At 42.1% G+C, this 16,667-nt stretch overlaps 1 protein-coding gene across 4 annotated transcripts in view; it reads left to right on the forward strand.

The window, feature by feature from the left end:
- The window catches only part of dym (dymeclin), a 77,368-nt gene that overhangs the window by 59,260 nt on the left and 1,441 nt on the right, over positions 1–16,667 (forward strand). For 3 of the 4 annotated variants that reach the window (XM_049019733.1, XM_049019730.1, XM_049019731.1), the window contains 2 exons: positions 7,126–7,308; positions 10,773–10,886. In XM_049019733.1, coding sequence (XP_048875690.1) covers positions 7,126–7,308; positions 10,773–10,886 — 297 coding nt within the window. Of the gene's footprint in view, positions 1–7,125; positions 7,309–10,772; positions 10,887–13,401; position 16,667 lie in introns of those variants that run through there. The other variant, XM_049019732.1, reaches the window with a different exon arrangement.

The following is a 16,667-nucleotide window of genomic DNA, read 5'->3' on the forward strand; positions in this document are numbered from 1 at the left end:
GTATTTTCCGTCTTGCTGTGGTATAGGTTTATTAAGCTGTCATGTGGCAGCAGGCTGGCCCCGGGTTCCCCTGTAAGTGAGGGTGGGCCGGCAGCGCCCCCGGGGGTGGGCAGCAGGACGCCCAGGTTGTGGCCTGTCTCAGCAAGGCGTCAGAGCACCAGGCCCCAATTAAGACACTCCTGCTGCGTCTGGACCTTCAGATCCGTCTCCCAGCACCACATTTTACGCAATTAGCATCCAGCAACTGCGCTTGCTGTAAGTCATGTTATCGCCTTTTTTTTCCCTCTTAATATTATAAACAACTTTAAGCATCGCACGTCTAGGAACTTTCGTCTGATTTTGTTAAAGAAATGTGGTGCTGTACTATTACATTTTGTCCTGCTAAAGTCATGTGTTTTTAACTCTGTTTGAGACGGTGTATTATTGTCTAATTGTGATATAAAATTATTTGACTTTCTTAAGGATACTTCAGGCTCTTTGCTGTGGGCTGGGTAGCTCTGGGAGCCAAGTCAGGTGCTTTGAATACTTAAGTCATATGCTGCATAATTCAGCAATGGCTCACAGACTTTTCTGCTTGGTAAATGTACGAGGTCCTTGTAGTCATACCCTGTACTTATGACCTTTTTGTTATGGTTCCAGGTTCCAATAACTCCCTAATATAGGGTTGTTGAGTAAACTCCCTGTCATTATTAAGTTTATTATTAGTATACGTTCACAGAGTACATTTTGTTACATTACCTTTGTGGGGACATTTTTCTTATGTGAAAATAAGATGCTTGGCCTGTCATGATCAATTGCAGGCAGCCTCCACAGCACAAGTGACGTCACATTTAGCCTGTAGAAGCAAGATGGAAGCGATGGCCTGCAAAGCACCCAAAGGGCAGAGGAGCGCAGGTCCCCAGACCTCAGAAAGCCTGAAGGAAATGCATTGTGTTCTGTATGGACTGTCTGCTTCATACCTGATCTGGTGCTGAAGATTAGAGGTTATTAAGGAGCAGGATCAGTGGGTCGCAGAACAATTTCTGTAGGACTCTTAACCTCGTTATCTTCAGAAGGTGTCAAGTTTAAAACTGTGGTGTTTTAGAGAAGAGTTTATTTTGAGAAAAAAATTGAAAGCAAGGAACCTCCAGATTACATTTTGGGTAATGAATTGTATTTTGTGTGTGTGTGTGTGTGTGTGTGCGTGTGTGTGTGTGTGTGTGTGCGTGTGTGTGTGTGTGTGTGTGTGTGTGTTGTAATTAGAGGTTTCAGGCTCTCCTCTCAGCTACAAATAGCACTGACTCCTGTGTGCCACAGCTAGCAGGCATGTGAACTCCTCCTTGTTCTATCCCTCCCTTTTCTGCTCCTTTAATGAAGTCGAAAGGCTCCTTCGCAGCGATGTGCCGAGACGTGTGTAGCGAAGCTCCTGTAATTACGGGCAGTCTATTCTCATTGGACATGTACTTTGATTTATGTTAACGCCTGCATGGTTTATTCAGTTTGCACTTTATTTATTTATTTGTATTGTAGATGTCATTTCTCTCGCTCCACTGTAGTCCTGTCCATACATATTAATTTTTAATTACAGCTGTCCCATAATTGTTTTGAGTCAGTCTGATAAAATGTTGAGCTAAGATTTTGCTTCGATTCCTGCATTTGTTGGACAAAAAGTGAATTTGAAAGGTAAAGCTAACAGAGATGTACTTCATTACGCTTATATAAAGAGGTCACACCCCCCTTTTCTTTGCCAAGGGCAAGGGAGCCAAGTATGGAAATGGCTGTTTCACACAGTTAGTATTTATGCAGGGTTACCCCATAATGCAGTGCATTGCTACTTTATACTGTTCCTGCTCTGATTTCTTTTTCTTTCTTTTCTTTCTTTCTTTCTTTCTTTCTTTCTTTCTAATTATGGTTGCTGTTATTTAGCTGTCATATGTCAACTTGCATCATAACAGGTATCTATGTAACAGAAGTCAGTGTCGTGCACCTTACCTAGTAAATGTTACTCATCGCATTCACATGCCCCATCAGCTCTATAACAAGGGTCTGTTTGTATTTGTTTGTTTATTACTCTTTTCTTGCACAAATATTTTAGAAGCAGCAGCTAAAAACCTTCTGACATAGACTTAGACTTCAGCTCGTACAGTATCATACTGGTTCCTTTTTAGTGTAAAATTTTTTTATTTTTTTTTTATCTCTACATTGCCTGTTCCATCTGATTAAAAACTCCCATTCTGAGAATGCCTGACTTGTTAACAAGAAGGAAAGGGTTGAGGATCAGGGTTCGGGGGGGGGGGGGGGGGGCTCAGACAGCCCAGTAGACAGGAGCAGGAGGGGATTCTGCATTTGGCACTGGGGGGGCACTGGAGCGCTCGCTTGATCAGCCCCACCCATCTCCCACACACGCAGATATTTAGTTTGCACATTTGCATCTCAGCCGAATTCCCCGACGCGCAGCAGTTTTTCAGACTAATCTTATTAGGGCCTGATAAAGCTGAGTGAGTCTGGTGGGGGCCTTGCCCCCCGCCCTCCCAGTGGCCAGACTTATTATCAGCTCACACGCAGGAGCCTGGCGTCCGTCCCCACCATGCTCGCCGTGGGATTGGGCCCCGTTTGCGGCCTGCAGGCTCCGCTTGGTGACGTCCTCTTTGAGGAGCCAGACTCCGCGTGCTGGTCTGTGGCGGGATGTTCCTTTTATTTTTCCTTTTTGCATCTTCTCTTACCCCCTCACTGCACCTTTGATAGAGTTCAGCACGTTCCAGTGGGGGCTGGAGGCGGCTATTTCTGTTTGCATTGCATGCTGTCACCTTCGCATTTGCTCATTTCATGTCTGGGCTGTTTTTGCTTGGTGGTACTGTTTATGGAAAATGCAATAAAAACATATATAAAAAATATGGCTTCAGGGGTGCTGATAGTGATCTTGGGCCCCATGAAAGCATATCACATTGGGCCCCCACCCCAGAGTAGTCCAGGAACCTTCCAGAATTTTTAGGGAGAGCAAGATGTGTGCATGTTTGTGCTTTGTGTTTGCTGACGTCCCATCCAGAGTGCACCCCCATCTTGTGCTGCTGCCCAGACCCCCTGAGAACCCTGTTCTGGATGGATGGAGGGATGGATGGCTGGGTGGATGGATGGATGGATGGATAGCTGGGTGGGTTGATGGATCAATGGATGAGTTTGTGGATGGATGGATGGATGGATGAATGGATGGGTGGCCAGAACATAATTTGTTTCCCATAGGATCTTATCTAATAAGGAAAAGAAAGACAATGCTTATCTTGTATCTCTCTCCAAAAAAAAAAATTGTTATGGAAATATCGTTTCCCTTCCACCAATTTGAAAATCAGATATCACTGGTGTACGTAATGCAGAGTTTAAACTCGCTTTGGGGTTCAAAGCAAAGATTATGTATTTTTCCTGAGAATGATGGCGACAGACTCCCGCAAACAGCTCCAACTCCTGGTGGGAGGCTAGTTAAACATCCAGTCTGGGCTGTGAAGGTGCCCATGGAAACGCAGTGCTGGAATTTCCCGAATTTTGAGTCTGCATATTCGGCACAGCGGTGAGGTCACCACTGGGTCGGTTTCATTACTTCGTTAAGCTGCTTTAACCCGGGCGGCTCTAGCTTGTTTCCTGAATAATACCTTGCATTTCTTAGTTGCTAACATAATTCTTTTTGTACCATAAGGATTAGATCATGCAAGGCAATTTGAGAAAGAAGGTGAGGTTTAAGGAGTCACGTGTAAACTGTGAACGTGTTGCACTTTCCACGTGCAAATTACTCAGTGGTGTTTAGTTTAAATCCAGAATGATATAGTTCTAATGTAAATCTGCCATTATCATCTGACTATGCACATATGTTTGCTTAGCCAGTAAGTAAGTATGCTTCCGGTTTTTGAGCAATTGATTAAATGATCACAAGGAAACGCTCTTTAGATCCTGTGAACTTGTAAGTTACGGCTGAAATTTTATTTCAGGATTAGTATGTGCCTGATCTGCATTGTACTCATTTAGCGCCAACTTCCTACAAAGAGCAAGCGGAATTTTGATGTTATTGATAGCCTTTTGTTGACTCGTATTGTTGTCTAAAGCAGTTCCTTTTCAAACGGCCAATTCCCAGCTATGATGGGGGGGTTTGTTTGTACTCAACTGACCTGCTGCAGTTGGCTTACAAATCTTTCATTGTCTGTTCATATGTGCATACGTGTCTTTTTAAGCGTTTCTTCATTTTACCATAGTAACTCTTGCGTTTCCATAGTACCTCATTTCATCACTCGTTGTATATTGATGTCTTCATTGTATAAATGACCCTAAAACAATCCATCCGATGTGTTTGTGGTGGCACACGATATAATTCTCTCTTTTTGCTTCTTTTTGAGTTACAGGCTTCATAGCAAGCATGCACTGTTATCTGTGTCTGTGATTTCTGTTTGGAGCTTTTAGTCATAATAAGCTCCAAATTGGTATGCATGAGCTATCGACTGGCTAGCCATTACTATCTGAAATCCTCTAAATTAACAGAATTAATGATCTCCACTGGAGCAGGGCCAAGGTCCTCCGCTTCCCTGATACACCTTTCTGTGGTTTTTCTTTTATTATAATAGGTGCCTCATAAGAGAAAATATTTTGTTAAAGGAGAAGCCCACTTAAATTTTATGTGACTTAGGCTCATACCTACAATTAAAACAATGGACAATTTAGATAATTATAAAATACAAAATATTTTTTGTGACACTTGTGCATGGAAAAGGTTATTTTTCTAGTTCAGTTCTGTCTTTTAAAATAGACTATTTAGATTGATTCAGGAGTTGTACTGAACTTCACTAGAAGATTCCATCCATCCGTCCAGTCATCCATCCAACCATCCATCTATACATCCATTTTTTTATACCCTCCTGTCCTATGCAGGGTTATGGGGTCCCAGAGCCTGTCCCAGAAGCTACAGGTGCAAGGCAGGGAATAACCCAGGATGGGGTGCCGACCCATCGCAGCCAATCATTTGTGTCTTGGGTGTTTCTAGAAAATATACACCATGTATAACAACTTGCAAATCAATATCCTTGTTCTCAAGTAATAAACTCCATTCAGTAGTGTAAGCTGCATGTGTAGTGTTTGTGACAGGGTAGTGTCCCTAAAGATGTCAAAAAAACAACCATTGACAGATCAGTGAGGGAACAGTGTTGTTGTTTGGGCTCCTGAAATAGACCCATGAAACGTGTTGGTCCCTTGTCTGATAAGGTTAAGATTAGGAATGTGACTGTGGTCTTTGACTCCATCTTTCCGTAGCTCAGGTTATGTATATCACTATATCAGAGCAGCGGTTATCCCGCGACCCCCCCCCCCCTCCCCCCTCCCCAGCGCCTTCCTGTTTTTGCATACGTGTCCCTTGTCGTCGTCTTGCTGTGACTCGCTCGTCGTGGTTACTGTCAGTGCTCTCCACCACTGTAGGGTTTAAGGCGCCAAGCCTTAGTCAGTGCTCCCCGTGCCAAAGATGTTATCCAAAGCTTCCAGAGAATACAGAGCATGAAACAGGGTACTGACTGCAGCAGGACGTCACCCAGTGCTGTCAGGTCTGTCATCTCTCAGAGACCCAAGAGTATTTTGGTATTTATTGATTAATAACTCGGCCTCTGGACCGGAACATTCCGTTAATGTTCTCAAATAAACTCTGATAATTAACTTTAGGCTTTTGGGAGTTTAATGTGAATATAACTGAAAGGAAGACTAACCTAGTTCTACCGTGATATCTTGGAGTCCCCTTGTTGCGTTTACAGGCTCCTTACGGATCGAGGGGGCAGTCCACGCCCGATCCAGATGCTTTATTGCATTGTTGTTTCCACTGCAATGAAATTTTAAAAGTGCATCCTCTCCAGTGTCACAAAATCAAAACAATCGACAGATTAGTCACAATAAAACAAAATAAATCCAGTAAATAATCAAGCAATAAATAAACATACAGACCAGCAAGATAAAACAGTCATACCCTATACTGTAGTTTCAAGATATTGCATGTTTCACCTATTGCACTTCAAAATAGCAGCATTAAATTTAAGCAATGGTCCAACTGAGTCGTAAACATGAGACTGTGTTGTAAACATGAAGATGGAGGAGATCAGATGATCTGACACGCTGTATCATTTTCCCTCACCGTATTTGTACCCCTTTGAGAGTAACCAGGTGTTGATGTGCCTTCTGTGTGCATGATAAGTACAGAGGCGAGGACGGCCCAGACAGTGGCATTGTGGGAAATCCCAACTGCGCACAGGCAGGCCGTGGTGTGTCATGCTTTGCACACACTGAGTCGTCGACTCTCCCAACCTGGGAGACTCCAGAAAGCCTGTCTGGTGGAGGGGGGGCTGATACGATGTACGCGGCTCTAATACAGCTGATACCGCTCAACGTGACTAACGCGGCGTGCGTCTGCCCCACTACGGAAGCCGGCGTGCCCCCGCTTCCCGTCCAACTCCGGCTGAAGGTCGCCACAGTAAGGCTGCCTGTTATTTTTAAATCCCTTTCATTCCGTGCCTCGCTGGAACCGACGCACCGCTACCTCGAAACATTCCTGTTTTCCGTCTCGCTGGGAATTGGAAGCGGAAGGGCCAGCTGCAGCCTGGGAAACCCTCCCTCCCCCATCTTGATTTCTAGCCAATTAGATGTGGACGGTGTGCGTACGAGTGACCTGCAACCCAGGGGCTCTGTCTGAATTCCCTTTGCCCCAACAGTACAGAGTCTGTGTTTTTTCTACAAAATGTTGGTGTGGGTGAATTTATACCATTCTACCCGGCTGAGAACTTCTCGTAAGCCAGGTTATTTAATCCTCTCCATCTCCACATTGAATTTATGGGAAAGATCTTACATTATTAATTCATTAATTAATTCAGCTATTAATTCAAACTCTGCGAAACCTCCGCTTAGGCCTGCATATGGATGGATGGAGACCTGCGCACTGGAGAACGTCCTTATTTTATTTGTCTTTCCCGAGATCGTTTGCGAATTTCTCCCACGACTGACCGTAGCTGATTCTCAGTTTTACCTTCATGATGGACAAACACCAGACTCCGAGATTGAAATGTGAGGGCTTTTTTAAAAAACCTATTTTAGATGTAATTTTATATATTTCTTTTATTTCTCATCTGTCATTCTCAGGCCCAGGATTTGAATGTAATTGAGGAGGTGATCCGAATGATGCTTGAGATAATCAATTCCTGCCTGTCAAACTCATTGCACCACAACCCCAACCTGGTCTACGCTCTGCTGTACAAGAGGGAGCTCTTCGAGCAGTTCCGGTCCCATCCGTCATTCCAGGACATCATGCAGAACCTCGACACGGTGAGCTTCTCTTTGGCAAAAAAAATAAATGGGGGAGGGATGATTATCTAGAGAGCACTTGCTCCTGGTTGGGTGGCGTTTTAGGTTTAGGGCAATAACCATCCAATCCAGTTGCCACTGTAAGCCATATATAAAAAAAATAGACTCTACATGCATATATTCTTATCATTACTATCATCTTATTTACGAACCAGTTTCATTTTAACGTTAAACTGACAATATACCTATTTAATTATATTGTGGTTAAGCAAATGCACAAATACTGCATGACAAAGTACTGTATTATTGTATATTGATTAAATTGCGTAATTATTCTGGCTTAGAACAAGACATCATATAACCTCATTATACTATTCAGTGATTCACTCTAAACTGGAAAAAAAAGGTTTCTTAAATGATTTGTACTGTGTTATTAAATATAAGTGCTATAATAATTCTCTAAATGATTTACCCCGTATTTTCCCTCTAGGACTAATGTAATTCATTTTTATAATTTTTGCTTTAATTAGGTTTAAAGGAAGTGCTTTGGCTTTAACAACACTGCTTTTTATCTGCTGTAAACCTGCTGGGAGATGAAACGCAGTGACTTCTTTTTTTTTTTTTTCCTTCATGAAACCAGTGTTAGACTTGCTGATGGTTAAGTGTGTGTCATGCAGTAAGAATCCCTGGCCTTCATATTTCTGTGTTAGCACCCACTGGCGTAAAGTGTGGCGAAGCCAGCATGAAGTAGTTATCGCTACGGCACGTGTGCTCCGAGACGTTAAATCAGCATCGTAGTGCAAATAAAGTCCAGTTCAGTCAATTCCTGTTTCCCACAGTCCATAATATTGAGGATCTGCAGTCCAGCTTACTCACTCACTCTCTGCTTTAGTGGTATAGCAATTCATCACTATACTTTTTTAGTATAGGCCTCAGTTGTACACTGATATAAATACCTTTTTAGCTTTAGCAAATATGAAAACTCAGGTTAGCACTTTGGTTTAGTGACATTCTGAATAATTTATCATCTGCTTATGTTTTTAATATTTAAGCAGCCTCGGACTAGAGTTGTAAGTGATGCTACATTATGCCGGAATCTGTCGCAAGAAAGACGGATCAGCAGGAATTTTGAGCTATGTATCTGGAATGCTTTTCCTGTATACTTCAGAGACTCATTAAAGCAGCCACATCAGTATGAATGATGTCTACCTTTGGAGTCCATGCCTCATGTTAGTGGCAGTTCTGCTCCAGAATAAACATTGTCCAGCGCCAAAAAGTCGCACCCTAAAATCGGGATGTGAGGCAATATGATATAGTGGCTGATTGAGTAAGGACGAACGTCAGGCATTATAGTATAACAACATCCCTAGTTACTGACTGGGGGGGTTTTTTGTCCTTCATGTTTTGTAGCTACTTTTTCATTCAAGTTTTTAGCCATCTGTTATGCACTTTGAGCATTCTTGCTCGGTTTAGTATCCATACCATCACATAGCAATACAGTGAATGTTTAAAGGAGTGTATAATTTTGTCAGAAGATCTCGTATGTTTTTGCTTGGAATGGGGTCGGTATCCTTTTCATCACAGTACAGTCGCTGATTTCAGTCCATTCGATGACACCGTTTCAGTATGATGCTTGAAACAAACTTGCTTCGATTAGTCCTGGGAAACGTTACTTGTAATTGTAGAGAACGACACTGACTGTTGTCTGCCTGCTTGTTCAACTGCTTGGGCTGTGTGTCGTGGTTAAGAACCATTACTTTTAACTGAAATGCTCCAGTCCCTCGGCGGTTGATTAAGGCTTTATAAACATGCAGTTTCTAAAGTTAATTTGTTTGTTTTTTAATAGTATTAATAGGATTTTAAGATAAATTACCTTGTTGCTACAGAAGCGGTCATATTTTCTCCTGTAGTCAACACATATGACCAAGCAGATTTGCGGTCTGCGAGTCGAGTTGCTTCACTTGTGAGCGATATCTGTGTTGGCCTTCACTGTGGCTCAACGTTCAGCCATGAATTGCTGTTCGTGACACAAGCTGGCTGAGTGGAGCTTTGAACTTGTGTTGTAAGGTCCTGGAACCAGTGATGTGCAGGTTTCACAACAGAAGCCAAAATGTTATTTCGAAGCCTAAAGCTTAATTCTTAGAAGGAATGAAGGACCTTTTCTTTAAAAAAAAAACCTTATTGCTTTGTTCTGTTGCTTGGAAGTTTCTTCAATTTAATATTAATTAATATTAATATTAATTTAATTATCAGTTGTTATCGTAGGTGGGCGCTTCCCGCCCGTCTTTGTGAGAAAATCGGTGATCAGCATGTCGTCAGGAAATGTGACCCCACAATTCACTTTCCCATCTGAAATATTTAATTGATCTCTGCAATGCATATTTTTTTAGCCCCCCCTCTCTACCATAGATTACACGCTATAATTTCCACACCGTTACGGTCTGTGGGATCCTGCTTGCCAGTTTACTTTTATTCCTTTGTCTTTCATTTTGTCTTTAGGGTGTATTTCTGACATGCTAATATGCTGTCATTGGTCCATTACATATAGTCTCTTCTTTCTTTATAGACTTCAAAACCATATTTACACCTGGCTGTTACTCCTTATTGATCATTTTCCGTTTTCATCTTCCCTAATGAATGACAAAGGGGATTTTATACCTAGTGATATTTTTAATGGCATTGCTCTTTGCTTGTGAGAGAACATAATCTTTTGTGTCTGTATATTAATTCTGCATAACTGACTTGTGCCCTTTGGGGATTGAGGTTGTCTATGGATTTTCTGCATAATCTGTTTGATCTCAGTGGCAACATAAAGACACTAGCTTGCTCTATTTATTCTTTTTATCGTCAGGCTTCACATAAGCTTTTAACTATACTTAATATCTGGAAAAGAGGTTTGAGTCTCATAGATGTTTGAAAGTGCCCAGATGTGGTTACATTCTGGAATCAGGCCTTGTCCTCATTTTCTGCTATTCTGAGGATGTTCCTCCTTGCCCCTTGGTACTTTTTGTGTGAGGATGACTGTGAACTCCGCCTCTCGCAAGGGCAAAATCGGACCGGGTCTGACTGCAGCTGAAAAACCGCCGTCACTGTGTCGGAAACCTCTGCATTGCCAATCCTGACCTATCTTGATGGACTTTTCTGGAGGGTTGGTGTGGTTTCGCTGTTGCAGTCAATGCCTTATTGCAAGGGAGTTCTCTGTTTCAGATATTTGATTTAATTTAAATAGTTGTTGTATGGAGGCTTGATTCCTTCTTATGTTGAGTACTATGTGACTTTGACTCTTTATACTCAGCTGTATAAAGGTTGGTTGGTTGAAACATAACCTTGGTCTGGATTTGTGCTTTCTGGACCTGAACTATCCACCTCTGCTCCAAAGCTCCTTATAACCTCTCTTGGTTGTCCAAGGTTAGAGTAAAGCAGAAATCTATCATTATATATTTTTAGTGATTATAAATCCATACCAAACTGCTCTGTCCCTGCAGGTGATCGGGTTCTTCAGCGCTCGTCTGGAGCAGGCCGGCTCGGATCTGTCAGTGGAGCGGGTCCAGGAGGTCATCAAAAAAGGCGCCGTGGTCCTGCCCAAAGACCGACTCAAAGTGAGTATTTCCACACAGCCGTGTGTTTTCCACCTCTTGTTCTTAGTCTTGGATCAGTTGACCCGCCCTCAACCATGAGCTTCCAAAGGCAGGGTGTCTCCCACATGCAGCATCCCAGCCTGGCTGCTCTTTTATACACTCTGGGATTCTTGGGGCTGCGGGGTGGTTTTCTGCCTCAAAGATGGCATGGAAACGACTGAGGAGGTAAGGAACCGTTTAATTCTGCATATCGACGGCTGCACCTTTTAAAAAATTCACTTCTGCTTCGAGATTATTTTACAGGCTGACCTACTGTCGGTTACTTAACCTTTTCAGAATTATGAGTACGTTATATATTTGAAACATTTTAAATATTCATTATTGTAATAAATCAAGGGTACTAATAAAATAACATGGTTGATGAGCTTTCGTGTTTCGGAATAAAACCAGGCTTAAAAGTCGCACACAGCCATATAAAGCTTTTGCGACAATTCCTCCGATTTCGCGATGAAGCCAGTCGTGGCGATTCAGAGTGAAGAGTAATGAGAATGAATGATAGTGATAACAAAGATATTTATTTGCTTCGACTCTTCAATTTGGTTGAGTCCTAAAGGAACCGAACATGCAGAATTCAATTAAACATTCGTTTTAGCTTTAATGTAATTCATTTTGTTAAGCTTTAAGTTGTTCTCATATTCGCTGTATTTCAGTATGTTGTTAGTTTACCAGTGGAAACCTGACTGAAACTGGCATCTTGCATTAATACATGTTTAAATCGGTGAAGCACATATGAATGAGCATGTGTCACGCTGAGAAAACAGGAACTGGATTCCATTGGTGTCGTCTGCTTCGCTGTTTTGCTGGTTATTCGGGGCATTTGTAATCGTACCTGGGACTTGCCAAGTTGTAGTTAGCTGTCTCTGACTTGTTCCCTGCATGTTATCACAATTAATGTCCCCGAAGAGTCAGGCTTTCATTGACCAATACAGCTGTGTAATTTATGCAACAAATACGAACATTTTTATATCAGAAATACTGCTTGGATCTCAGCATAAGGTTGAAAATATATAGTTAATATATATAGTTAATGCTAGTGACTGCTAACACCTGTATTATTACTGAAAACTGCATTAAAAATGTATGAGAACTCAGACGTTCTTTATAAAAATGCCATTCATGTGTATTTCTCCCTTTGCCTGTCTTTGGTCCCCAAAAATTATTGTTTTGTATGATTTCATCTTTACATAATTATCCTCTAGAGGCAGCACATTTGGTGCCTGCTCTGCTGAATCTGCAGTGTCAATCTGGAAAAAAAAAATAACATTGCTTGCAAAGTATCTTAATATGCCGTGGAAGTGTAACCGAACGGCTACTTCAGCACATACTCTATGATCTACGCCAGAACGTAAAACGAAATTGCATGGGGTTTGCCTTCCTCAGCTGGACGGGTAAATCGAGATGGGTCAGTTATTCTGGAAGGACCAGAGCTGGACCCCTGGCATATAATCCTGCTCCGACCTCCACACAAGCATGGCTTCTCGCCATGGAAACCCCCACAAGCAAAATGAGTGTGCTTGTTTGGCCACTAACACTCTCACCATACTTGAGATGTAACCAACCCACATCTCACTCAAATTTCCATGCAGTTATAGTAAACGCCACTTAAATTGTATTTTGTGTGTAACATGAAGCCCATTTAGTGGGAATATTACATTGATAATAGGCTGTGTGTGTGTGTGTCTGTGTCTGTGTCTGTGGGTGGGGGTGTGTGTCTGTGGGTGGGTGTGGGTACCCGGGTCAGGTATTCATTACATTGTGGGGACCACAATGTGATTAAAAAAACATAGTGGGGACCATTTTTTCAGTCTCCACACGGTGAAACTTGATTTTATAAAAATGTGTGACCGCAATCAAAACACTAAAAGTGCCAAAAATCTTGTATTTAGTTTGGTTACTTATGGTTAAGGTTAGGACTGTCATTGCTGGGAATAGGGTTATGCTCATAGAAATTATTGAATGATCCCCACAAAGATATGAGTACATTGCCTGTCTGCTTGTTCATCTGTCTGTCTGTCTGCCTTCCTACCTGCCTGCCTGTCTGTCTCTTTGTCTGCCTGCACATGCTCCGTAATGGATTGACTTCCTATCCTAGGTGTAGCCCAGGGTAATAAAAATATTATTATTTCTTTTAATTAGTGTGTGAAGCATACTGGTTAACAAGGCACAAAGTGCATTTATGTGTTAGCGGCAGACCCTGAGGGTATCTCCATTGAAGGTGGAGCACCTAGTGTCTTTCAGTAACTATTAGTATAAATTCATGTTTTATTTACTATCTTCACATCACAAATGACATTTATTTTCTAGAATTAGTGTCTATGCTATTATTTGTGGGGAAAACTGGTCACTCATGCGAATGTCGTATTTGGGTGACAATCGATTAATAAAAAAATGATCATCTACATAGCTAACTGTGTTTACTTTAAAAATGAATTAATTCACTCTGTTTTAGCTACTATCACATTTTATTTCCCCCTAGGTAGTAAATCTGGCCTGTGGGCCTGAATAAACAGATCCTCAGATACATGATCGACAGGGTAAACAGAAGGCGGTGAAGCTTGAATCGCGTCTCTCTGGCGGCTTTGTCCCGACTGCCCCCATTATGTCTGATCGTCCTTCTCCCTCCAGGCAGAAACAGTGGCAGCACCTTCATTTTCAGTATCACCAGAGAGGCGCTTGTGTTGATACTCTGGCTTTTGGGCCCAGTGACTTTCAGGAAGAGCGCCCATGGAATGTGATGTTTGGCGCGGACTCCTTTGGTCTGCAGTGATAAGCGATAGACAGTCTGGCTCCAGCGAGCAGGAGCTGCCCTGCAGACAGGCCTTTCAGAGTCTCCCCTGCACCACCATGATGACCTCTCACCAATTAGCCGTTTTTACTCAGGAAGCCTGTTGTTTTCCAGGACTTGGAGATCGTGGGACAGCAGCCCTCTGTGTTCCCAATGTGAATCACCACACTGGCCCGTGTTTTGATAAGCAGAATAATAACGAATTGGAACAGCCTCTGATTCTCTCTCTCTTTATTCGGCCTCGCCTCAGATGTATTGCTTTTTCTGTGTGGTTTTCTTTTTTTCCCCCCAGTCCTTGTGGGACAAGCCTCCATTTTCCATGAAAGCTTTAAAAGCCTCGCAAACTGGAGATTGGGAGCCGTGAGAGAGATGCTCTGGAGTCTCCGTCGTTCCCGTTAACCCCTCTGTCTCCCATCTTTGCGCGGAGAGTTTGCTTAAGCGCAGGCTCTCCTTTTTCCAGTCTGTGTTAAAGTAGATGTCCTTGTTAGAATCTCGGCTTTAATGCGTCTGACTTGATCTTGGTATTTATGCGCTTTGCCTTTATGAGTTGAAGTTAGAAAACCTTAATTCTTGTTTCACTTTAAGAAAGCTGAAGTCTGGAAGTATTTATTTACATTTCTTATGTTGCGTAAAATTTCAAATGACATCCAAATAAAATTTCCCGCACTATTGCAAGTTTCTGATATACATTATCAGCTGCAAAATGCGCATTAACAATGAAATTAAACAGTTAAAATTATTTAAATTTATCTATTCAACCGATGCCTTTGTCCAGTGAGACGTACGATTGAGGAAAGTGCGGGGTCAGTCGCCGCCTACCATTCCTCTGGCACTTTGGGCTGAGGGCCTTATTCAAGCGCCCAGTGCTGATATTATTACTCTGCCAACCAAGGGATTTTACCCCACAACCTTCTGGACATGGGGCCAGATTCATAACCTTCTGAGCTACACAGTAACGAATTGGGAATTTTGGCCCGTCCTACAATTTTGACTAAAATCCGACAGCTAACGGCTTTATCTTTTACCCACTTGAGAAACTCCAACCTAATTTTATTGTTAATGAATGAAAAAAATACATTTCCTATCATGCAAGTTCCAGAAGTTCCCTTTGTCATCCGTGTGTTTTCTCTTCCATGAGTTATTGGTGTATTCAGGCTGTACATGCCGTGCTGAGTATTACTCACCGTTTCCAGCTCTGAGGCTGTACTGTGCTAAAATAGAGAAGAGGTGAGTTGGCAATGAATATTTATATGCTGTTTTTTACAGTTACTCTCAGTGGGATAACTCTAGGCGCACTCAACATTGTGGGTATGACAAGATATTGCTGTTATTAATGAAGCCAGCCATCTTCCTCCTGTCTGCCCTTTGCCAGAATGTGCCGAGATGTAGTGTGCATTGCAGCCGGCAGGCTATGAATAATAGAGCAGGGTCTGTGTTGCTTCTTGTGGATCTCCCTGTTAGACGAGTTCCTTTCAGCATATTGCAATTATGGTAACGCGATGGGCAGCTTGCATATACCCCTTGTGTCACTCAGGGGTTTGTCCAAATGGCACTGGGGAATCCCCACTTCTCTTCATAAAGTGCCACCTCTTATGTGACGTTTCAGGATTAAATTACTTTTGAAAATGAGTGAGTTTTGGAACATTTTCGAGAAGGTGTTTTTTTTTTTGGGGGGGGGGGCAGTTTGACTTATCTCTATTATTGAAAGTGGGGGAGTCAGGTACTATTAAGGCAGATGATTTATAAAAGGTTCAATGCAAAGAGAAATGGAATTTCTGTTTGAAGCGAAAGGCAGCTCTCTCTCAGAAATTGGTCTCCAGTGGAGACTCTCCAATGAAATTTTTGATGGCATAACATCCTGTCAGAATTTATAACATGCTCACTGTTTCACTGGCTGAATGAGCCCCCATCTGAATGCTTAGGGAATCTCGTGTTTCCTCCAGATCAAGGAGAAATTGTGTAATCTGTCACCGGTTGTTTTTCTAACATTGACAATCTTGAACAAATTTGTTTCCTTCCTTAGACAGGTAGTTGATTATAAGTTACTCAATATTTAAAGACTGTTACCTCAGAAGCTGATAGTTTTACGAGGCGGCTTCCACCTGAAGCTGCTGTATTCTGTCACATATAATAATCTCTTAAATTTGTTTTTTTCCCCCCTTTAAATATACCCTGCCTCTGTGTTCCGGAAAGTGCTGTATCTCTTAAACAAAACAGTGAGCTTCATGTTGTATTTAAAAAAATATATACTAAAACCAGGTAATCTAGAGATTATGAACATTATTCTTTAAAGCAATAAATAAAATTAGACATAAAATGATTTAGGGGGTTTTAAAAAAGTCATCGTGGGTGGTGTCTGCATCTTTCCTCTACGGCTGTAGGTTTGATTCCAGTTTTAACTTTTTGTGTGTGGAGTTTTTCCTGTTCGATCCCAAGTGCACTCCGTACTCCTGATTTCTCCCAATTTGCAAAGACATGTGGCTCGATAAATGTGTTTCTCGAAATCTCCCAGAGAATGTGAATGTGTGCTGTGTGATGCTCTGGCAGCCTGTCTCCCTGCACCATACATCCTGTCTCCTGCGATTCACCCCAGGCTTGCCCTAACCCTGTACTATAACCAGGCACAGAGGTTTGTTATACATGCGGTAATTTTGTTTGCATATGCAGTATAACTAAGCAGAAACGTCAAGCACATTTCAGCACAACGTTCACTGTATACACTGTCAGCTGAGCCGTTTACCTGTATAAGGTCAGAGAAATCATCTCATCAAGGGAAAGCTTAAAAAAATAAAGCCTTATGCAAGTAGGCAGTCGTTAAGGAACTACACATGCAGAGAACCTCAAGTCTGAGATTAGTGCACTAAATAATCCCGTTGTGTGAATCGGGTAAAAATATACATGATAAATGAGAATGAGAAAATAAAACCTGTATTAATCCATCCTTCATGTGATTCCCA

The sequence above is a fragment of the Brienomyrus brachyistius genome, chromosome 7 (genome assembly GCF_023856365.1).
Source record: "Brienomyrus brachyistius isolate T26 chromosome 7, BBRACH_0.4, whole genome shotgun sequence".
NCBI classification, from domain to species: Eukaryota; Metazoa; Chordata; class Actinopteri; order Osteoglossiformes; family Mormyridae; genus Brienomyrus; species Brienomyrus brachyistius.